Raw genomic sequence first — 24,671 nt, forward strand, 5'->3', positions numbered from 1 at the left:
GCCATCATCGAGTGCTAATGTTGCTGCGGGTGTGAAAGAAAGTGATCACTGGCAATTGAAGAGGTAGAAAAACTGTTGAAAAGCAGTTTGCTGGTGAAGCTAATTTATCAGAGTATCACTTTATTTTAGCATTTCCTGCCCACTTTGTGAAATCCTTTTATTAAACCCCTGAATAGAATAAATTGTTTTCTTTTGTACCACTATTAATTTTCAGGCAATATTAAAAACTTCTGATCTCATTTCCCATTCATTGAGTATAGGTCTGGCGAATATTGCTTATATAAGCCAACTCATTTTTAATGGACATTCACGTGATATCACCCTACTACCTTTAAAAGGCCTCGTAGACCCACACTTGGCTCCGCTCCAAACTCGCCCTGACCGGAACCTGCTTCTTCTCTCTCATTCTCATGACTGCCTATGAAAGACCCTTTTTCAGTTCTACATTAAACTTTTGTTCTTGCCCTCGCCGGTTTGGCTCAGTGGATAAAGCATCGGCCTGTGGACTGAAGGGTCCCAGGTTCGATTCTGGCCAAGGGCACATGCCCAGGTTGCAGGCTTGATCCCCAGAGGGGGCCGTGCAGGAGGCAGCCAATCAATGATTCTCTCTCATCATTGATGTTTCTATATCTCTCTCTTCCTCTCCCTTCCTCTCTGAAATCAATAAAAATATATTTTTTAAAAAAAAAAAAACTTTTGTTCTTAAATTTATACTTTCGATTTCTGGCTGAGACATAGATGTTCAATAATATGTTTGATGAATCAGTAGACGGAATGAGAGAGGAAGTAAAAGAGAGAGAAAAGGAAGGAAGGAATAGAAAGTATGGAGACTGTCAGCTCTAATTAGAAAACAACTGGGACTCTCAGAAAGCAGGGCAGGGGCTTTATTCATACACATTTTTTTTAAAGAATAGTTCATTGATTTTTAGAGAGAGAAACATTGATGTGAGAGCATAACATTGATCAGCTGCCTCTTGCACACCCCCTGCCCCAGGATCAAACCTGCAGCCTGGGCTTGTGCCCTGACTGGGAATGGAACAGGCAACCTTTCAGTGCACGGGGCGATGCCCAACCAACTGAGCCACACCGGCCAGGGCTTTAGTCTGCGATCTTTTTTATGAACTTGTACTATTTTTTTTTAATATATTTTATTGATTTTTCACAGAGAGGAAGGGAGAAGGACAGAGAGCTAGAAACATCGATGAGAGAGAGACATCGACCAGCTGCCTCCTGCACACCCCCCACCGGGGAATGTGCCCGGAACCAAGGTACATGCCCTTGACCGGAATCGAACCTGGGACCTTCCAGTCCACAGACCGATGCTCTATCCACTGAGCCAAACCGGTTTTGGCTGAACTTGTACTATTTTTGATGCAAGTTCTAGAAATCCTTAGAAATTAATATGCCTAAAGCTCAGTAAAAATTCAAAAGGAAGACAATAAACATGTATAGAATTATGTTTAGAATTGGAAACTGAGCAGCAAAGTACTGAACAGTCTTCTAACTAGTACTAAAACCTTTCCCAGAGTTCAGTGACCATTAAAAATGAAACTGGAGCCCGGCTGGCATGGCTCAGTGGTTGAGCGGCGACCTATGAACCTGGAGGTCACAGTTCAATCAGGGCACATGCCTGGGTTGCGGGCTCCAGTCTGGGGCGTGCAAGAGGCAGCCAATCAATGAGTCTCTCGCATCATTGATGTTTCTCTCTCCCCTTCTCTCTAAACTCAATAAAAATACCTTTTTTTTTTTTTAAAATATATATTTTACCGATTTTTTACAGAGAGGAAGGGAGAGGGATAGAGAGTCAGAAACATCGATGAGAGAGAAACATTGATCAGCTGCCTCCTGCACACTTCCTACTGGAGGTGTGCCCGCAACCAAGGTACATGCCCTTGACCGGAATCGAACCTGGGACCCTTCAGTCCGCAGGCCGATGCTCTATCCACTGAGCCAAACCGGTTTTGGCAAAAAGTACCTTTTTTTTTTTAAATGAAACTTGAATTTTTTGCAAAACAGGCCTTCCATTCTAGGAAGTCAGATTTCTCTACTGGATTAATATATATTGACACTTGTGATCACAATGCTAACAAGCTCCTGGCTTCACTCTGGTGAAGCAGATAAAGAATGCTGTGGAATCAAGGCCTGGGCTCCAGCTGAATGTGACCGTTAGCGGCGGTGAGTTTGTTTCCCATCTGTTAAAAAAAGGACCGTGATTTCTTTACTGCTGACCTCAGGGTTGTGAAGTTCACGAGAAAACATAAAAACACCTTGGAAAATGTGAAATAAACAGTGACTGGTGGTCCGATAACTCCCCAGGTTTTCTGAACCTGATCATAAAGATGCTGAGGCAAAAGCCATCATGTGTGATGTTGTGGGGTCGAACCCTGGAGTCAAAAATAAGACCACCGGAGGCTGCTAATTGATTAAAAAAGCAGGCAAGGATTTATTGAAACTGGCCTGGACGGCCGAGAGGGCACCACACGCAGGTGGCCACCCTCACGACCACCCTGTCCCAGGTGTAGGCAGTCCTTTTAAAGGTCCAAACCACAAGAATTTCCCTTTGTTCTAAATTCTAAATACATTGGAATGTGGATCTACCTTGCGAAAGCAGATTGTACAAAAGCAGGACTGAGCAGGGTTAATAATCTCTAAAGGTAGTCAACTCCTGGAGCCACTGAGTCAGTGGGAATCAGTCTCCTCTGGTTCTGGTCCACAGGCACAGGAAAATGACCTTTGTGAGTTTCCAGGTCTCAGTCTGGAGCTGAGGTAACCACCCTATTGTTTAAGCAAGTGAGTGAGTGCAGAAGCCAGAATAGCAGGGTTAAAGTTTAAACAGCAGTTTTTACCTAAGTATAGTTGCTACCATATTTCATGTGAGCCATCACTTACTGAGGCTGACCACCTGAATCCCTGCAGCCCCTGCCCAGACCCAGCGTCCTGCCCCTGCTTGTGGGAGGGGCAGCCAGGCGAGCCTCCCTGGGTGGCCTGCAGAAGCACTTGTCTCCAAGCACAAGAGAGAGGAGGCTCATAGCAGGCGTCCAACCTAACGAGATGGGGGTGAGGGAGGGGATGAAGGCCACGGGGTTGCCTTGGTTTTCTAACCAAATAGAAGTTTTGAGGGACTTGTTTCAACTTAATGCCATGACAGATTTCAATTCTTAATCTTATGACTCCCACTCCTACCTGTTTTGTTTACGTAAGCCGTGTTGATAATCAACCAGACAGACGTGTCACGGGAGAGGAAGCCACGTAATACCGCCGCCTCTTTGAGTCCCGTCCCAGTGGAGCCACACACATCACTCCCGGGAGAGCCCTTCTGTAGCGGATCCCCATGAGTCAGAAAAGCATGATACTTACAATAAAGAACTTTTTTAAAAAACTGCTTAATGTTTAGTAGATTTGTGCATGTTATCAAACTCTTCACAATTAATTTAATGAATAAAGAAAGAGATCTTAACAAAAAAATAAGCATGAAAGAGGTGAGCGCAGTTATTGCCTCATTTCAAACTCACCCCTCGGACACAACAAAGAAGGAATTGTGAGAGCTGCTTCTGTGCCACCGGCTGGGAGCTGGGGAGCCTGTGGGCCAGAGCAGGGGTTGTGTCGCTGCTGTGAAAGGCTTTATGTGGGCATCACGATTTCTCAGCAGATCAGACTCCTCGGAGCCAAATTCCATGTGCGCCTTCAGCTCAGGCCACTCCCCGTGGATGGCAGGCTCCCACGGGGCCGCAGCTCCTCAGGCCCCTGCCCACCCGGCGAGGACTTGCTGCAGCTCGTGCACACTGGGTGGTGGCAAAGCCGAGGCAGCTCCCGGCGCCCTTCACAGGCCCGGCCTGCCTGGTCCTGCCCAGAGCACAGCACCGCCGAGTCCAAATGCCGCCAGCCGGCTTCTGGGAGAGCGGCCAGGGAGCTTTCACAAGGAGGAACAAGCGCCTCCTTGTTGGCGATCTCATTAAATGTTGCCAAACCTCTCTCCTGTCTCTCCCATAGACATTCTGATGTTGGAGGAAATCTGATTCGTCCGATTTGATTATTTGGCTAAATAATTACCTGATTACTAGACCAAATTTGATTATTTGGTTATATTATATACATTTTTCAAATAATTTCCAATATTAAACCCTTCTGGCCTCTTCTATTTAATCACGGTACCCATTCATTGCCTGCCTCTTCCTAAATCCTTCTTTTTTTTATCCTCACCCGAAGATATTTTTTCCATTGCTTTTCAGAAAAAGTGGAAGGGAAGTAGGGAGGGAGAGAGAGAGAAACATCAATGTGAGAGACACATCAATTGTCTGCTTCCTGCACACGCCCTGACCAGGGCTGGACATCGAACCTCCAACCTTTCAGTGTGCAGGCTGACGCTTTAACCACTGATCCACACCGGATTTTTCCTCTAGGGAGAGCATATAACCTCATACTTTGAAAGCCATGTTCTGAAATTTCCTTTTCTTGGCACTGCTCAGAATAGACATGAACCTGGCTTCCGGGTCATTCCAAGTCACCTGTAAGAAACGGTTCATCTGTCCTCTTAGGAGAGTTTCTTAATTCATTTAGGGGCACGTGCTGACCTTCAGTTGGAATGAGTAAAACTTGTTTTCAGTTCTTGTACTTCATGTGGCTATCGAATACCCATTTTTTAGGGTCAGAACTTTTGTTTAAGACTCCATTGTTTCCTTGTTTTAAGCCTTTGTAAACTTTCCCTAAATGACAAATTCCAAGTGATAATAAAAGTGCTCCCATCCTTCATCGCCCAGAGCATCACTCAGCAGGTGGGGGGCGGGTGGGTGAGGAGGGGCCTTGTGGTGGGAACATGTGTGCTCAGAGCGTCCCCACTTCATCCCCAGGCTCCTTGCCTGCCTCGAGGTTGTTTCTACTCAAACACTTGAAGTACTTGAAGTACTGGATATTGAAATACATTTGACAGGAAGAAATAAAAACTCCACAAATTCATTCTGATACATGGATAAACTTTTATTTATGTATCAAAGGGAAAACTAATATTCACTTAATATTAATTTTCTAATAACTCACTGCCTAATCCACCTTTTCAGTAGACAAGGCGTTTAATTTACTCTCCACCTTTAAAAACCCTCAAATAAAAATAAAGGTAGGAAAATACATAAAGAATTCAGATTATAAAACTCTCCAGGTAATTGATGGTCATAATAATGCTGAACTACAGTTTTTAAAAAAAGCGACTTTCTGAAGTTTGGAAGTACCAATAATCAGTACCAAAATGTATCCATTAAGTTGCAGTGGGCAATTGTAAACAAACAGTATCAAACCGTGTAACTTTTAAAAATCCGAAGCTGTTGTGAACTATATAAAAATGGGTTATTCTTCCAGTTCTCCCAGAAGTTCTACAAAATCAGTGATGTACCATTTGGCGTTGTCCTTTACTTGTTGCCTGATCACGTTTCCTCCAAATCCAATGAAAACATCCTAAGAAGACAAAACAAGGGGCAGGGTTAAGCTTTTTTAAAAAGAATAAAAAAATAATCAAAATAAAGAAGCAAAAACATGCAGTAGCCGCCTAGGGCAGTAAGTGTCGTTTGGAAGAATAAACCGTTTGTGCGAAAAGAGATGAGCCAACGTCACTTGGTGTCTCCAGAGCTCCCTGTGAGCCCCCTTCCCGCCGAGTGAGTGAGGGCACCACTGCACAGCCACCCCCTGCACATCGTGGGCCTCCAGAACGGAAGCCCTCTTTCAACAAGACAACTGCTTACAGAGATGAAGACGCATCCGGCGGTAAATGTCCAGGAAACCTCAGAGGGGAGACCAAAGGGAAGCCAGCCTGTGTGCCGTGGAACGGGCCGGGAACCAGGACCGCGGCAGGCCTCTCCCTCCGGGTGCCTGGGGGAACCTGTGCAGCTCCCGCCTCGGGAGGTGTTGCCCTGGGCGGAAGGAGAGGACAACCCCGATTTCTGTTGGACTTTTCATTATTTAAAACTAGAGGCCCGGTGCACGAAATTCGTGCAATGGGGGTGTGGATGGAATCCCCCCTCAGCCCAGCCTGCACCCTCTCCAATCCAGGGATCAGGCCTAAACTGGCAGTCGGACATCCCTCTCACAAACCTGGACCGCTGGCTCCTAATCGCTCACCTGCCTGCCTGCCTGGTCGCCCCAAACTGCCCTCCGCTGCCGGCCTGGTCGCCCCATGCAGCCTGCTGTTCAGTCTTTTGGTCGTCCCTCACTAACCCCCCTGCCGGCCTGGTCATAGGCAGCCATCTTGTAAGGGTGTGAGGGTTAATTTGCATATTACCTCTTTATTATATAGGATTATAAATTTCACCCAGCCGGTGTGGCTCAGTGGTTGAGTGTTGACCTAAAAACCAGGAGGTCAGAGTTTGATTCCCGATCAGGGCACATGCCCGGATTGTGGGCTCCATCCCCAGTGTGGGGCGTGCAGGAGGTAGCCAATCAACGATTCTCATCACTGATGTTTTATTTCTCTCTCCCTCTTCCTTCCCCTCTGAGATCAATAAAAATATATATATTTTTTAAAGTTATATTATTTCACTAATTTCTACTAAGTGATACCTTCTTTTACTCAATGGTTTTTGTGTTGTTTTTGCGCATAAACAACAGAAGTTTATTTCTCACAGACTGGAAGGCTGGAAGTCTGAGATCAGGGTGCCAATATAGTCAGGTGAGGGCCCTTTTCCAAGTCTTTTAAAATGGTATTTCCTCTTTTTCTGCCAGGATATAGACACGATATACACTAATTTGGAAGCACAAAATTCTTACTTGCTCTTTCTCTTCATTTTAATGTTCATACCATACTAAGGGGACGGGGAGGAATATAACTAGATTCTCACCACCCAGTTAAATTTCACCTCCTCGCCCTAGCTGGTTTGACTCAGTGGATAGAGCATCGGCCTGTGGACTGAAGGGTCCTGGGTTCAATTCCAGTCAAGGGCACATGCCTGAGTTGTGGGCTTGATCCCCAGTAGGGGGCGTGCAGGAGGCAGCCAATCAATGATTCTCTCATCATTGATGTTTCTATCTCTCCCTTCCCTCTCTGAAACCAATAAAAAATATATATATACTTTTTAATTTAACCTCCTCGCTGAGCTTCCTGCCTCCGTGGCAGCCCTTTCCACATGCCAGCACCAACTCAGCTGTCCTAACACACTGACTCATCCCTTCTCTCTCCAGAAGCTTCCTAGGGCTTCCCGTGACCTAAAGGTAACACCCACGCCTGGTGAGGCGTGGGGTCTTCAGCGGTGGCTGAAGAGAAAGCCCACTCCTGCTGGTCCTTGCCCCTGACCAGCCCAGAACTATGCCTGATACATCCCCCTCTGCCTGCCGCCTCCCGCTCTGGAAACGTCCTCCCCGGAGCCCTGCCAGGCCCACGTGTGGTGGCTGCCAACCTTCCCGTAGGTCACAGCTGCCTCTGAGCACCTTCCCAGAGCGACGCCCCTGCATGCGCACCACCTCCTCCTGGTTCAGTCAGGCTATTGGTCATTTTGGAAGATAATTACAAATCCTGATCTGGACGTTATGATTTGTCGTATCTGGACACGATTGGGAGCTCCCTGAGAGAACACTGCATCTGTGTCCGTGTTTTCCTCATTACACTAGCCCGGAGCTCATGACTTAGTCAACCCGATGTGGTGGCAAATCATCTAAAAACGTGTTATCTTGAACCAATTCAAGCAATGTTATAAGGTGGCCAAAAGAGCTTTAAACGTTTTTGATTAATCATTTACAAAGGCAGTTACTATTTTTAGATCTCAGGAAGTAAGGTGGTAAAAGAGCTCGTCACTGTATTTTTGGTTCCATTTTTCTTAAGTTAGAATGAGACCATAAAGGCAGAGTCCTATGTGAAATGGACACATTTGATATTTAGGGCCCTTGCTACATAGCATCTGTTTCCTGGTGGTCTCAGAAAACATCACTAATTCAGAAGAATAAAATCCTGCCCTAACCGGTTTGGCTCAGTGGGTAGAGCGTCGGCCTGCAGACTGAAGGGTCCCAGGTTCGATTCCGGCCAAAGGCATGTATGTACCTTGGTTGCGGGCACATCCCCAGTAGGGGGTGTGCAAGAGGCAGCTGAATCGATGTTTCTCTCTCATCGATGTTTCTAACTCTCTATCCCTCTCCCTTCCTCTCTGTAAAAAATCAATAAAATATATTTTTTTAAAAAAGTAGAAGAAGAATAAAATCCTTTAACATAGGCATGTTATCCAACCTCCATGAACCTCAGTTCCCAAGCAGTGGAAAGGACATAATACTTCACCTCACAGGGCTGTTGTGAGGATTAAATGACATAGTGGATGAGGAAATAGTTTATGAATTATAAGGGGACATAAAAACGTTGGAGAGTTACAAGAGCTGTTTTATTTGTGGAATTATTGGAGGAAATAAAGCCGACGTACTTGAGCGCACACTGGGGCTAAGAGGTGGCCATGCAGCAGGGACTAGAGGCTGCTGAACGTTTTAAAAGTTTTTAGTTCCTTATTTGCAACCTTTCTTGGGTTTGCAAAAGGTCAACTGGCATATTAAGATTAAATTTGTTTTATTTATTGTTTTTTCTCTCAGATGATATTTAATTTGTTTAACTCTCCTAAGTCCCACTGAATTCTAAACCAGCTAACACGGAAGTCCAACCTGAAGGAGATCAGAACGCTCATTACGTACAGCGGGAGGGCAGGCTTCCATGTCCGTGGCGCCGTCTCCAATCATGACTATTCTCTTAAAATGAAATTTTTCCTTTAAAAGTTTAATAACTTTTCCTTTCCCGCCAGATTCAGCTGTTGGCTGCGTCTCATCAAAACCTGCATATTCACCTTAAAAGAGAAGTTAAAACTGTTAGACACACAGAATTGTATCCCGAGGGTCAGCTTTTTGCATAGATGACACCCTCACTTAAAGGTCACTGAGAAAGCTAAGAATGGTCTTCAGTGAAGTGACACAGCCCGGACTTCCCCACCGGTTCCTCAGAATAAGCAAGCTTTGCTTTTAAATTACAAATACAAGGTTACTCCTTTATGTCACTTTATGTCACTCCTTTATGATACACCTTGGGTAAATTAGTTTTATCCTCTAAGCTTCTAGTGTATTAATTCTCAAACCACGTTAAGGTAGCAGATCAGCATGAAATAGTAATATGGCCAGCGTGGCTCAGTGGTTGAACCTTGACCTATGAACCAGATCACAGTTCGATTCCCAATCAAGGCACATGCCCGGATTGCAGACTTGAGCCCCAGTAGGGGGCGTGCAGGAAGCAGCAGATCAATGATTATCTTTCATCATTGATGTTTCTATCGCTCTCTCTCTCTCCCTTCCTCTCTCTGAAATCAGTAAAAATATATTTAAAAATTTTTAAATAAATTAATACATAATTTCATCTCAGATAAGATTCCAACTTATATTTGATCAATTATTTCATTCTTACAGTAATTACCATACTCATTCTCTAATGATCTTTATCTATATACCGCTTGAAAGTTTTCTATGAACACATTTTAAATTGTTAAATAACGATTATTTGATTTAAGAATGTCAGCCATCCCTTGACATAACTGGAGACATCTTAAGATAATAGAAAACTAGCCGGTTTGCTCAGTGTTAGAGCGTCAAGGGCATGTACCTCAGTTGCAGGCTAGATCCCTGGCGCCAGTCGGGGCGCATGTGGGAGGCAACCAATTGATGTGTCTTTCTCACATCGATGTTTCTCTCTCTGTGTCTCTCCCCCTCCCTTCCACTCTCTCTAAAAATCAACGGAAGAATATCCTTGTGAGGATTAACAACAACAACAAAAAGATAATAGAAAACTACAGCTGTGGCTCCATGATGGTCCTTAAAGGGCCCAGAGGCACCTCCAGAGGCAGCTGCAGTGCAGTGACTTACTAACAAGTGAACTCTCCTTCCTGAGTCTAAATTGATTCAAACACACGAGAGCTCTCATAATACGGAAATATAATGCATAACAAAATAAGTCATGTGACTCACATGGCAATTAACAGTTTCCTAAGTGCAGGCATTTGCTATGAATATCAAAGCTAGTTGCCAAAACCGGTTTTGCTCAGTGGATAGAGCGTTGGTCTGCAGACTGAAGGGTCCCAGGTTCAATTCCGGTCAGGGGCATGTATCTTGGTTGCGGGCACATCCACAGTGGGGGGTGTGCAGGAGGCAGCTGATCGATGTTTCTCTCTCATCGATGTTTCTAACTCTCTATCCCTCTCTCTTCCTCTCTGTAAAAAATCAATAAAATATATTTTTTTTTAAAAAGAACATCAAAGCTAGGAGAGATGATGCCCTAAGTGTATTTTGCTGAGCAAAGGATTCCAAGGAGCAAAAGATATCAGTCGAGAGAATTCTTTATCTCAGTATTTAACCCTGATGACTCTTCGCTTGGGTTGCATTCCAGCAGACATTACCTAGAATATTGAAAACTAAAACTGATGAGAAAGGGAAAATGTTACCATTCAAGTCTTACCATTAAAGTAGAATTTCAGCCTATTGGCAAATACATTGGTTGATGGGATATTAAGCTTGGAAGCAACGTGCTCTACGATGCTCCGGAAGCCACCAGATATTAGGAAAACCTGAACATTTCGCTCTTGTAGGCGACTTACTAGCTCCCTGCAAAAAAGAAATATGAAATACCAAACACTGGTTAATACAAAAGAGAAAACATAAAAAGGAATCTAAAATCTCTATGTATTTTTTCTCATGAATGCAGTTGTCCAAGGTACATCGGACAAAGTATATTGCCTGGTGAATTAATGTTTTATGTATGTTTTTCTAAATGCACTTATACATTAAAAGGTGGGACCTGACTGTTTTAGGAAACCATTCCGCAACTGTATTCTGCCCTTAGACCTAGAAGCACAAGATGAAGAGGAGACTCAATCTCTCCTTAGGGAGAGAGGGAAGGCAGACATGGGCAGGGTCACTTATATAAGTGGCAAAAGAACCACATGAAAGGGAACTCTAAAGTAATGGTGAGGGGGGAACAGGAAAGATGGTGAAGAGATTAGCCAAGGAACATATATGCACCGCCCATTGACAATGTGGTGATGGCCAGAGGGAGGGGGGAGCTGGAAGTGGGCAAAGGGGGGCAGAGAAATGGGGAACATCTATAATAGTGTCAACAGTAAAAAAATGTTTTGAAATTAAACTTACCAGGGTTCCTCTTACCTTATGCCAGGGGTCAGGTGTGGGGGGTGCTCGGCTATGAGCCTCTGCACCTGTTCCCTGGAGGGCTGGATCAGCGCTAAGCGCTCGGTGAGGGCAGCCCTGAAAGGCACGGCCCCGCCCATGGCTCGCTTTGTCCTAGGAGGAAGACCCAACCGTCAGGCCAGCCCAGTCAGCGGTTCCCCACGTTTACATGCCTAACTGCACCCCCCCAACTCCCACAGCGTCCACCCATGAGTAAGGTGCTGCCCAGAGCCCCACTGCACAACAGCCAGGCTATGATGCCATGAGAGCGAGGCCTGAGAACAAACTGCGGAAGGTTTGCTTGAGAATCACATAATACTTTAGGGCATGTCTTGTATCAAACGCAGCTGAGCAGGAAATGGCCCATGACCTGGCGACTGCAGATAGCACTAAGGAGGGCAGGGGGTGGGAGGGGCTCTCGGCCAGGCCTCCACTGAGAGACTCTGAACCAAAACTAGCTTTCCAGCCAACCACGAAGGCCACACTTTCTACCACGACACGAAGCACCGGACACTGGAGAACCCGCCCAAGTCGTCCTCTTTGGCTAGTGACGGCCATTGTTCCCCGACCAAGGGAAGAGAGTGTCTTATCCGTATTTGTTTGTCAGAAGCAACATTTTTTGCCCTAAATATCTGTATGGTAAAAGTGGATGAGTAGATAATGAACACTACCCAACACAGCTCTCAGTGATGGAAGAGAGAGCCTCCTGCCCGTGTTTCATAACCACGGACAAAAATCAGGGAACTGAGGCTCTGATCCTGCATGTCACCCAGAAGTTCATCTCTTTTGCACTCCTCTATCCTTCCATACAGCGAACAAATACTGCTCCTACATTTCTGACACAGCATCCGCCACTCCACAGATTTTGGCCAGCTCGTCAATTCCTTCCTCTCTGATGACCGTGCTGTCCACATCAAAGCACACTGCATCGGCCGAGCAGAACAGTTTCCTCAACTCTGAGTGGGACACCATCCTTAGAAGAATTTTCTTCCTATGACAAAAAAAAAAAAAGATAAATATGTTTAAGGATATAAAATATAAGCATAAAATGGCCCAATTTTGCCTACTAATGCCAAAGTACTTTGATTTGCATCAAACTCAGTACAGCCCACAAAAGCCTGGACTCATTCATTTTTTTAACACAAATTAAGCACCTTCTAAACGTCAGGCTCTGGGGCTACAAAAGATGAGCAGACCCAAAAGTCTGTTCCCAACAACTCAGTCTACTAAAGGTGACAACTTGTAAATATATTCGGTGTTCAACCAACATGCAACTGTTTCTGTCATCATAATAATAATAGCAATAAGCCACGTGCTGAAATAGAAATGTACAGAAGATGCCATGGGCACACGAAGAAAACATTTAATCCTATCTACGAAACAGGGCTTCCAGGAGGCACGGGCATATGAGCTGAATCTTGAGGGGCAAGTGGCCCTCTGAGTGGGTTCTCAAAGGGCAGGGTATCAATCTGGTGTGTGCGGGGAGCAGGAAGGAGGGAGATGGAGACCAGGAGAAAGGGTAGTGATGGCGGAGGCGGGGAAAAGGCGTGGCCAAAGACCTGGAGGAAGAATAATGGATAACGTGCTGAAAGCTGCCGGGTAGTGCACAAGGAATTCAGACCAAGAGGGGCCTTGGGTCAGGCTAAGGAGTTTGGATTTTAACGTTTAGGAAATGGGAAACCTTGAAAGGCTGTACACCTCAGAAGAGAGGTCAGAGCTAAACATACACGCGTTAGCCACCGGTGTCAAGGTGTAACTACAGGTATGGCCTGGTGACAGTCACTGGAGCGGAGAAGAGGGAGAAGAGGGCTGAGGACAGAGCCCCCAGGAATGGAACCTTGAAGTCAGGATCCCGGGAAATAAAAGGAAAAGGAGAGGTCGCAGGAAGGAACTCTGGGAGACCACAGCATCGCAGAAGCTATGGAGGACGGTTTCAAAAATAATTCTGAGTTTTTTTCTTTTTTAAGAAAATCATCGGACTAGAATCATGGGCATGAACTGAAACCTAGAGGTTGCCTAGACCAGTCTGCCCCCAAAGAGAGTAATGTGTCATGAACAAGGCCACATGAATGATATAAATAACCTATATTTAGAATAGACATCGGCTGGAAACAGACTCACAGGAGATGGCCAACTCACTTCCTAACTGATTTCTAACCAATGCCTTTGGCAGAATGACCCAGTTCAAAGTTGACCTGGAAAAAAGTGTCTTTTAAGCCAGGGGTCAGCAAACTACAGCCAGTAGGCCAAATTCAGCCTGCCACCTGTTTTTGTATGGCCTATGAAGAGTGGTTTTTTATTTTTTTTGTTAACCCTCACCCAAGGATATTTTTTCTCATTGATTTTCAGAGTGGAAGAGAAGGAGGGGAGGGGAGGGGAGTGGAGGGGAGAGGAGAGGAGAGAGAACCATCATGTGAGAGAGGCACATCAATTGGTTGCCTCCAGCACTTGCCCTGATTGGGACTCAGGGATCAAACCTGCAACCCAGGTATGTGCCCTGGACTGGAAATGGAACCCTCAACCCTTAGGTGCACAGGCCAAAAGTTTTTATATTTCAAATAGTTGAAAAAAATCAACAGAAGAATAATATTTTGTGACATGTCACCTAAAGATAAAAGGCCAGAGTGAAAGGCAACAAGCATTTGAGATCAAAAGAATAGCTATTGGGGAAGCACTGATTCAAAAAGAAACCTAAATAGTGTTCTGATTAGAAGTCAAAGAGTATTTATGAGAAAGGAAAGGAGACCGATCACATCAACAGAAGGAATTTCTATAGGTGCAGACAAGCTAACAGAGTGGCGCTAATTCTAAAGAATGTTGTTAATTTTCATTCCGTCAGTCCCTGAAATCACAATATCATACTGTGATATTGTGGACACAATGCTGGGGACACAATGCTGCTTTAGGCCCAGCCCAAAGGTTATTTCGCCCAGTTTTAACATTACAAAGACTTGAGACATAAGGTGAGCAAGACAGTCCCTCGGGGATGACAGCTCCAACTCCATTTTAAAGTGACTCTGATTATTTCTTTTTTATAGGCACACGAAAGTTACATGAAATTCAAAATTCAGGATCCATAAATAAAGTGTTATTGGAATATAGCCAATATGGCAGGAGGGGTGAGTCTGTTTCAGGCCCTTTAGGCAGCTGAAACAATGAACAAAGGAGTCTGAGAAGCTTCTGGATCAGAGGAGAATCAAAATTATTCCCTGTAGCCCAGCCGGCGTGGCTCAGTGGTTGAGCGTTGACCTATGAATCAGGACGTCACGGTGTGATTCCCGGTCAGGGCACACGCCCAGGTTGAGGGCTCAATCCGCAGCGTGGGGTGTGCAGGAGGCAGGCAGTCAATGATTCTCTCATCGTTGATGTTTCTCTCCCTCTCCCTTCCTCTCTGAAATCAATAAAAAAATATTTTTAAAAATGTATTTCCTGTAACTAGGACTAAGGGTCCCATTTATAGTACATTTTAGGATTAAAAAAGGGGGAACCTGAGACTTGATGCGTTCCACAAACGTTGCAGCAGACAACTTTTAAAATTTAAAACTGTGAGTAGACTACTTAACTGGTAGACAAACACATAAGAACAACAACAAAAGACAAATCCGACTCACGTTCCTCCAGTGCTGGCTTCCTAGGAGACGCTCTTCTCTTCCTGCTTCTTTCCTCAGCAAAAAATGCAGCCTAAGGTTCTGACTGCAAATTTCTTTGAGATCCTGTGAGTTCTGCAAGAGCAAAAAGAGCCTAGAAACAAAGTCCAAGGAAATGAACACCAAGGTCCAGACACATGATTAGAAAGAGGGAGACTGTCTGGCTTCACTCTCCCTCCTCCGAGGACTGTTTCCCAAGACTGCTTTCTTCGGGACACACTTGACCTCTGCCTCCTTCCAGCACCAGACAGGGGTGAAACACATTCTTTTCTGTGGCTTTGACTCTGCAAAAGCTTCAGGTGCGACAGGGCATTACCTACCTCTGAGTAGCAGGGCACAAAGGAGAGGAAAAGGGAGAGAGGACCCACTGGGAGAACAAAATGCAAACGCCCACAGGGAACTTAGTAGACTCTACAGAACAGCCCCTGCTGTCTTCTAACCGAGGAGTCAAAGTGCTCGGCATTCCAAGAACAGGCAGAGACGCCCCGCTGCCAGCAGGGGAACAAAGCCTGCCACTTGAATTACAGCCCTCCTAATTAAAACTGCAAATAGATGTGGGTAAAAGTGCAAAATCTACGAGGAAAACCAAAAGATAAAAGGGCACGTTTAAGAACACGAGGCCAGGAAAAGCAAAGGTGAGACTGGAAAGGAAGGGAGCCAGAATGAAAACGATTCACAAGGTTCAAATACGGCCCTCACAGAGCTCAAAAGGGGTTCAGGGTACTCAACCTCTTGAGACTGGCTAGTAAGCCAGGACAAGTGGACGAGGGAAACTGAGACATAGTTAAACTGCCAAGCAGTTTACAGCAATCTAGTAAATCGCAAAATCCTGTCTTCTGTAACCAAGGACACTTAAGAACGAATGGTTTAGCCTTAACCGGTTTGGTTCAGCGGTTAGAGCGCCGGCCAGTGAAGGGTCTCGGGTTCCATTCCAGTCAAGGGCAACCAATCGATGTGTCTCTCTCCCGTGGATGTTTTTGTCTCTCTCCCTCCCTTCCACTCTCTCTAAAAATCAATGGAAGAAATATTCTTGGGTGATGACTAACAACAACAACAAAAGAGTAAATGGTTTACATTCCTCCCCCAACAAGAGGATCAATTGCTTAAATCACCCTACTCAGGGAAATAGCAGAAATCCAATCAGTGCCATTGCCAACCACTCCCAAGGACTGATGAAGTTAAGGGGGGGAAGTCTCCTTTTGGTGCATCAGCATAAAGCTACGAACATTCTATTGAGATCCTCCCCTAAGACCTCCCCTACACCCCCAGCCTTGAAAACTCCTCAACTGAAGGTCCCAGCACAAGTGCTCTCCCTCCCAGGAAGACGCCCGCACTTTTCCCTTCCCATCTTCTTCCCCTACAGGCGTGCATCTCCTAAACTCTAAGGGACTCCAGGAGACTTGCAACCAGGAGCCACGGGCAGCGACAGCTCGTCCGGGCTATCCCCCGGTCCCTGTCCCCAAGGCCCTGTCTCTGACTTTTTTTTTTTTTTTTAATGTTTTCAGGAATTTTAATGACCAAGTATTGGGAAGGGTGAGAACCCATGTTGTTAGTGAGCTCTGGGAATCACAGAGTCACTTAGGTGGAGGGATCTCCTTGACAGTGGGGCGTCTGGTCACATCCTTCTCTAACCGATAATCACTGAGGTCAGGGAGACACCTCTCCACACCTGCACCATCTTCACAGATCCTGGGTCAAATCGATGAGGAAGAGTGTAACATTGACGACCAGGTGGTACTCCTTTGACTGCACTGAGATGCACAGTTCAAAGTGCATCACAGAGAATTTCACTTCTTCACCCCAGTTCCCACCCTGACGGCTGTTCATCACCCCTTGTTTGCCAAAGTACACTCGGAATTGGAAGGCAATGTCTGAGTCCACTTCATTTCCAGTGTGGAAATCCACCTGCATTTCTGGGCCCATACTGAAAGACATGGCAGGTGTCCCTTGGATTTCACTGAAGAACCAACAGCCAAGGATATATTTTTTTTATATGGGACCTGTAGCGCAGCCATTGTTGTGCCTTCTGCTAGGAAGCTCTTCTAAATTGTGTCTAGTTGTGTCGTCTCTGACTTCTTAATGAGCCAAAGCAGCCCGGCCTAGACTCATTTCCCCAGCCAGTCCCTCGCCTGTTACTTCTTCTGTCCTAGGCCCTTCCTTTTTCACTGACCCCAGCTTTAATAAACATCCTCTCAAAATCACCTGGACTGGTGTTGAGAAATCTTGCCTGCAGGAAGTCAAGAACCCACACACGACAGGCCGGCCTGAGGCAGACCTGCTCCAGACCCAGTCCCTTTCTGGTAACAATAGTTGGAGACTTTAATAACCCATTTACCACAATGGATATATCATCTAGACAGAAAACTAACAAGGAAATAATGGCTATACTGCCACATTAGACTCATTTGACTTAAAGACATTTATAGACTATTGCATCTCAAAACTGCAGATTACATATTTTTCTCAAAGGAACGTGGAACATTTTCCAGGCTAGACCACATATTAGGCCATAAAACAGACCTCAATAAATTCAAGAAGACTGAAATTACATCAAGCATTTTTCTGACTACAGTGGCATGAAACTAGAAATCAACTATAGGAATAAGTCCTCAGGCATCAGAGGGGAAAAAAAGGGAGGGGGCTATTTGCCAATGATACATCCGATAAGGGGTTAATGTCCAAAATACATAACAAAATCATACAACTTAACACCAAAAAACAACAACAACCCAATTTTTAAAAATGGGCAAAGGGCCTGAACAGACATTTCTGCAAAGAGGACATACAGATGACCAATAGACATATGAAAAGATGCTCATTGATACTAATCATTAGAAAAATGCAAATTAAAACCACAATGAGATATCACCTCACACTTGTCAGAATGGCTATCATCAATAAATCAACAAACAAGTGTTGGTGAGGATGTGAAGATAAGGGAACCCTCGTGCACTGTTGGTGGGATTGCAAATTGGTGCAGCCACTAAGGAAAACAGTATGGAGGTTCCTCAAAAAATTAAAAATAGAGCTACCTTATGACCAGCAATTCCACTTCTGGGTGTTTATCCAAAGAAAACTAAAACACTAATTCAAAAAGACATATGCACCCTTATGTTTACTGCAGCATTATTTACAACAGCCAAGATATACTAGTAGAAGCAACCTAAGTGTCTATCTATAGATGAATAGATAAAGAAGATGTGAGACCTATATACAATGGAAAATGGCTCAACCATGAAAAAGAAAGAAATCTTGCCATTTGCAACAACATGGATGGACTTGAGGGTATTATACTAAGTGAAATAAGTCAGAGCCCTGACCGATGTGGCTCAGTGGATAGAGTGTTGGCCTGCGTACTGAAGGGTCTCAAGTTCGATTCCTGGTCAAAGGCAGGTACCTGGGTTGCAGGTTTGCAGGTTTGTTTTTAATATATTTTTATTGATTTCAGAGAGGAAGGGAGAGAGAGACAGAAACAATAATGATGAGAGAGAATCATTGATTAGCTGCCCCCTATATGTCCCTCTAGTGGAGATGAAGCCGGCAACCTGGGCATGTGTCCTGACCCGGAATAAACCGTGACTTCCTGGTTCATAGGTCGACACTCAGCCACTGAACCATAGTGGGTGGGCTGGGTTGCAGATTTGATACCTGGCCCAGGATGGGTGAGGCAGCTAGTCGATGTCTCTCTCACATCAATGTTTCTGTCTCTCTCTCTCTCTCTCCTCTCTCTCTCTCTCTCTCTCTCTCTCTCCCCTCTCTCCCTCCCTTCCACTCTCTCTAAAAATACCCTCAGGAGAAGATTAACCAAAAAAGGAAGAAGAATTACTAAAATAAAAAAGTGACAATACCAAGTATTGTTGAGGACGTGGAACAATTGGAACTCATAGATTGCTGGTGGGATGTAAAATGGTAAAACCACTTTGGAAAACAGTTTGGCAGTTTCTTACAAAGTTAAGCATATAATTCCCATAAGACTCAGCAACCTCACTACTGGAGATTTACCCAATAGAAATGAAAACGTATTCATAGCTGCTTTATTCATGATAGGAACTAGAATGTCTGCCCATCAGCAGATAAATGGATAAACAAATTGTGGTATATCCCCACAATGGAACACTACTCAGCAATAAAAAGGAATGAATTACTGATACCTGCTATAAAATCGATAAATATTTTTAAAAACTATACTGGCCCTAACCAGTTTGGCTCAGTGGATAGAGCGTCGGCTTCGGACTGAAGGGTCCCAGGTTCGATTCCGGTCAAGGGCATGTACCTTGGTTGTGGGCACATCCCCAGTAGGGAGTGTGCAGGAGGCAGCTGATCGATGTTTCTCTCTCATGGATGTTTCTAACTCTCTATCCCTCTCCCCTCCTCTCTGTAAAAAAATCAATAAAATATATTAAAAAACAACAACACTATACTGACCAAAAGAAGCCAGACACAAAAGAGTGCATACAATATGATTCCATTTATATGAAACCTTAGAAAACACAAACAAATGCATTACACAAACAAATGACAAAAATCGTGTCAGGAGGGCTAGGGATGGGGGTACCTGAGTGCAAAGAGGCCCTATGAAATGTTCAGGGGTCATGGAAGTGTTCTATTGTGGTGGTGACTAAGTATGTATAAAATTTTCAAAATTCATCATAATGTACACTTAAAATGGGTGCATATTATTGAATGAAATTAGACATCAATAAAACATTAGTTTAAAAAAATTAGGTATGTATCAAATCACAACGTAAAACACCCCAACTGATTTGTTTCACCAACATGAAAGTGACAGGACCATGATCATTATTATAATGAAAACCTACCAGGCAGCTGTAATAAATATAGAAATCTTGGATTTTATTGTCTTCCCTGATCTTCATTCCAATACCAGTCAAATATTTATTTACTTGTTTTTTTAATTCAGGGTAAGAGAGTATATGTTTTTGTGTGTGTTTTTTTTTAATATTTAATTACTCTAAGTTTCACCACTACTTTTTTAAAAATATTTTTATTGAGTTTATTTATTTCAGACAGGAAGGGAGAGGGAGAGAGAGATAGAAACATCAATGATGAGAGAGAATCATTGATCAACTGCCTCCTGCAGGCCCCAAACTGGGCATGAGCCCACAACCCAGGTATATGCCCTGACCGGGAGTCGAACCCAGGTTCATAGGTCGACGCTCAACCACTGAGCCACGCCAGCTGGCGAGAGCATATCTTTTTAAAAATATATATTTTTAAATTTATTTCAGAGAGGAAGGGAGAGGGAGAGAGAGAAACATCAATGATGAGAGAATCATTGATTGGCTGCCTCCTGCACGCCCCCTGCTGGGGATCGAGCCTGCAACCCAGGCAGGTGCCCTGACCGAGAATCAACCGTGTGTTACCTTCTGGTACATAGGTCCACGCTCAACCACTGAGCCACACGCCGGGCTCCGGTCAAATATTTAACCATAATGTGCAAGGCACATACAGAAGATAGAGTAAATAAGTTTATGAATGAAATCATTATTTAACTCCCCATTTGAAGCTGTACCTCTACAACTACAACAATGTATCTGGTAAACCGGCACTTATTTAAAATTCTAATTCTAACGGGAAAGAAGATGACAGAGTCAGACACTGCCACTCTACATTTGGAGCTTTTTCTACTCTTGCATAGATGATTCCCCTGTGCAGGATTGCATCATTCATTCATGCTGTTTGGTAACAGGCAGCCGTGGGATGGAACAAGTAAAAACGGCACGAAAGTAAATGGATGAAAAGACAGCCTTGAAATCCCATGAAATGCTTGACCTATGCCGATTAAGAAAAATTAATGCAGGGTCACAGAGGCGCTGATTGTGGACGCGGCGGACGGACGGGTAAATCGGAAAGCTGGGCACCCGGAGTGACAAACACATGCCCGGACTTACCCTGGTGCAGCTGCTCCTTCCTGGGCCGCCGCCGCCGCCGCCAGGGCTCCCGCGGCTGTAACCTTCGCACAGCACGGGCCGCGGGCCGGCTCCCACGTTCTGCCGCGCGGTCCCGAGGGAAGTGACCTGGGCAGACGCGCAGAGCCTTCCTTTATCAAGCAATCATTTGAAATCTGCTGATAGGGCGGTGCTTTCTGGTCGGTTTTGCAAGTGCTTTATCTCAACTGAAGGCTGCGGAGCCGGGCTGGGGAGCAGCCCTGGGCCCCGCCCCCAGGGAGGGGCTCCCTGAGCCCGCCCCCTCCTCCCTCCGGGCTCCTCGCCGGCAACCTAGACCTGCACTTCACCGCGCACGCTTCGCCTCAAAGCTGGGGGCGGCACCTCCTCCTCTCTGCAGGGAGGGAACCAGAGAGCACCCGACCTTCAGAAGCGCTCCCACCGTCACCCCACTTGGATAAGGGTACGTGAGAGAAACCAGGGGCCTCTGCACTGACTTTGCGCTAACAAAAGCCTTTTAGAGGCCTTTTTGGACATTAAGCTCTTGTAGGAATGTAGGTCCCAAGAGAACGTTTAAAACCACGTATATTCTCAACTAAAATGCAGAAAACCATGAATGATGAAGGGAGCCTTTGCACTCTTTTTTCTTTTCATCTTTTCTTCTAGGTGTCACTTGCCCAGCCATTTACTTTTTTATGTTGACTTCAATAAGTAAAACTGATTGCCCCCTAACATTTACCTTTGGATACAGCTGGCTGGAGCCGCGCAGTGAGGTCCCACCCTAAACACAACCCTAAGCTCAGATGCTGACAGTCAGCTCTGCAGGCTCCCTCCAACATGGTCACTCCGGCAGAGGGGGTGCAATTGCTGGAGCAAGACACTTAGTCACAGATTCCCTGCCCTGTGACCTACAGAACCCCTCAAAAACCACAGTTCCTTCAGAAACAAGATGCTCTTTGGTTAGATGTGCCTTTAAGTTTAATATTCTCATATTTCATTAAGTAAGAAAACGGTTGTATGTTGGTGGCACACCCGGTTTAATTCCTCCCAGATCTGCTGGAGATGGTTCTGAGGAAGGATGCAGAGGGGGAATTTTGATGTTTTGAAATATAAGGTAAAAGATTATACAATTAGCCGAAACTGATTTGGCTCAGTGGATAGCGTGTCGGTCTGCGGACTGAAGGGTCCCAGGTTCGATTCCGGTCAAGGGCATGTACATTGGTTGCGGGCACATCCCCGGTGGGAGGTGTGCAGGAGGCAGCTGGTCGATGTCTCTCTCATCGATGTTTCTGGCTCTCTGTCCCTCTCCCTTCCTCTCTGTAAAAAGTCAACAAAATATATTTTTTAAAAAGATTATACAATTAATGGAGGGGGGAGGGGCAGGCAAAATAAGGGAGTTTAAAATAATAATCTAATCAAGAACCTGTTTATGTTTTGTGGTAATTTAGAAACAAGTCTAATAAAGGAAACAAGATGTTAAATACCAAATGTTTGTATATACTATAAGTATAAATGGTAATTGAGAGTTTATTTAAAGGAGAAAAGAATGCCAAGTACAATAAATGTGAAAGACAGAATTCATTTCTGCAATTATTTATATTTCATAGATGCTTAATATTAAATAGATTTCAAATAAAATATTTATACTAAGTAAAATCTGTCAACTACACTTAGTCCCTATGCCAACCTCACTCCTGTATTAACATTTGTGGGCATGAGGTGGCAGTGTTGTACACACTGTTTAGCTAGAGCACATACCACATTAAAAAAAAAAAAAGTCCAGAGGAAGCTAAAGGGTGGTACATGTAACAATCAGGTACAAGCACAGGTACATGTAACAATCAGGAAGTAATCTTGCCAGACCAGGCATAGAATATAAACAGATCATCAGGTGCTTCATTGTTGTTCTTCTGGAATAATGTTAAATAGCAAATATGAACCAAATGCAATACAGTATAATGAAGTCATAATAAAAACATTAGCAAATTATTTTGCAAAGCTTGAATCGTAATTGGTTAGTAAAAAGTATTACAGAGAATACTAGTGTTCCTGAAAGGTTTTCTATAGATCCCATTTTTATAAGCTAACAAGTTTTCTAATGATTAACTATGTTAGAATCAAGTACTGTTTTTCTATAAGTCAATGCTAATAAAATAGCCTTCTAGACTATGGTAGTAAGATTGGGGAATCAAACCCCCAACCTGGGTGTGTGCCCTGAGGGGGAATCTAGCCCAAGACCCTTCGATGTATGGGATGACACTCCAACTAATTAACCCACATTGGCCAGAGCGGAAATGGAAAAAATTTTAATAGAACTGAAAAATACAATAGCTGAAATAAAAATTTCCTAGATTGGTTTAACCGTATATTAGAGGCTACAAAGGGAAAGGTCAGTGAACTTGCAGTTAGATCAATAAAGAACAGAGAGAGAAAAAACAGAAGAGCAAAATAAACCCAAAGCAAGCAGAAGGAAGGAAGTAATAAATATTGGAGCAGGAATCAATGAAATTAAAAACAAAAAAATAGAGAAATTTTATAAAACCAAATGCTGGTTGGTGGAAAAGATTAATAAAACTGAGAAACCTCTAGCAATACTGACAATGGACAAAAGAGAGAGGACACAAGTTTCCAAAAGAGGAGTGAAGAAGGAGAGATCACTGTAGACCTCACACACATTCAGAGAACAGGAAGAAAATACTTTAAACATACTATGCACATAAATGCAACTTTGATGAAAATCAATCAATTCCTTTGAAAAAACACAAATTACCAAACTCACCCAATAGGGAAAATAAATAACCTGAATATTCTTATATTAATTTTTTAAATTTAATCTGCAGGGTTTTTTTCTGTTGTTTGTTGGTTTTTTTTAAAGAATCTTTTGGGGGGGGAAATTTCCAGGTCAAGATGGTTTCACTGGAGAATTCTACCAAACATTTAGGGAAGAATTAACATCTATTTTATACACACTCTTCTAGAAAATAGAAAAGGAATAAACACTTCCCAATTCATTTTATAAAGCCAGTATTATCCTGATACCAAAACTAAACAAATATAGTACAAAAATGAAAACTGCAGATCAGTATCTCAGGAACTTAGGCACAAAAATCCTTAATAAAATATTAGCAAATCAAATCCAGTAATGTATAAAAAGATTGTACATCATGACCAAGTGGGATTTATTCCAGGTATGCAAGATGGGTTCAACATTAGAAAATCAATCAATTTAACCCTCTATATTTGTTGGGGAGCACACGAGACTTGGTTGAAAAGTTTGTGAGGAGGACATTCTGAGAAAAGGGAAGTGTGTGGAAGGCTGCCTGCCCGACTTGGGGGAGACTTAGGGGAGTGTCGAAGTTGGCGCCCCTAATTATTCCTTGACCTTTCCAAACAAGTCTGTGCATATGCAGACCCCCGGGTGTTTACTGGAATCCCTATGCTTAATCCCTGGATGCCCTTGCCTAGAGGACAATGTAAATACTTGAGTCCTCCCAAGATTCCTCACCCTACTGATTGTATCTAAAGATAAAAACTGTAATACTAGTAAAAGGCTAAGAGGCAGGCGATCGAGGCTGCCTGGCTGCTGTCAGTCAGGCCGTCCCTTAGCCCTCTCCCCCATAGTGTCAGAGTAATCTGTTCATCCGCCGTTCAGGGGTTGCTGGTCAGCCCCGGCATATATTAACAGTCTAAAAAAGGAAAACCACATGATTGTATCAACTGATGCAGAAAAAGCATCATGAAAAGATGTTCACCATCACTAATCCCTGGGGAAATGCAAATCAAAACTACAATGAGATACCACCTTATACCCATTAGAATGACTACTATAAAAAACAAACACACAAAAACCAATAAAAATGTAGAGAAATTAGAACCCTTCTGCCCTATTGATGGGAATCTAAAATGGTACAGCCACTGTGGAAAGCAGTGTGGTGGTTCCTCATAA

General features: G+C 44.1%; 1 protein-coding gene across 2 annotated transcripts; it reads right to left on the reverse strand.

Moving 5' to 3' along the window:
• Window positions 1-4,967: 4,967 nt before the first annotated feature.
• On the reverse strand, window positions 4,968-20,975 carry PSPH (phosphoserine phosphatase). Of its 2 annotated transcripts, XM_028145401.2 has the most exons (7): window positions 20,732-20,973; window positions 14,784-14,894; window positions 12,005-12,163; window positions 11,152-11,286; window positions 10,448-10,593; window positions 8,647-8,795; window positions 4,968-5,445 (listed from the first exon to the last, which is right to left on the reverse strand). In XM_028145401.2, the coding sequence occupies exons 3-7, from the start codon at window positions 12,142-12,144 to the stop codon at window positions 5,338-5,340; spliced, it is 678 nt and encodes a 225-aa protein (XP_028001202.1). In that variant the 5' UTR covers window positions 12,145-12,163; window positions 14,784-14,894; window positions 20,732-20,973; the 3' UTR covers window positions 4,968-5,337. The 2 variants fall into 2 exon arrangements, with proteins under 2 accessions (XP_028001202.1, XP_054570225.1); XM_054714250.1 differs by lacking the exon at window positions 11,152-11,286 and having other exon boundaries at window positions 20,732-20,975.
• Window positions 20,976-24,671: the final 3,696 nt, after the last annotated feature.

This window comes from Eptesicus fuscus, chromosome 4 (assembly GCF_027574615.1).
Source record: "Eptesicus fuscus isolate TK198812 chromosome 4, DD_ASM_mEF_20220401, whole genome shotgun sequence".
Classification (NCBI taxonomy): domain Eukaryota; kingdom Metazoa; phylum Chordata; class Mammalia; order Chiroptera; family Vespertilionidae; genus Eptesicus; species Eptesicus fuscus.

What these genes read in the sequence shown, in the direction of transcription:
- PSPH (XM_028145401.2), bottom strand. Translation starts at nt 12,144, where the DNA reads ATGGTGTCCCACTCAGAGTTGAGGAAACTGTTCTGCTCGGCCGATGCA. An exon ending in GCTGAAATTCTACTTTAATG is followed by an intron (nt 8,796 to 10,447) that starts GTAAGACTTGAA and finishes TTCTCTTTTAAG; the next exon opens with GTGAATATGCAGGTTTTGAT. An exon ending in TGGAAGCCTGCCCTCCCGCT is followed by an intron (nt 5,446 to 8,646) that starts GTACGTAATGAG and finishes TTGTCTTCTTAG; the next exon opens with GATGTTTTCATTGGATTTGG.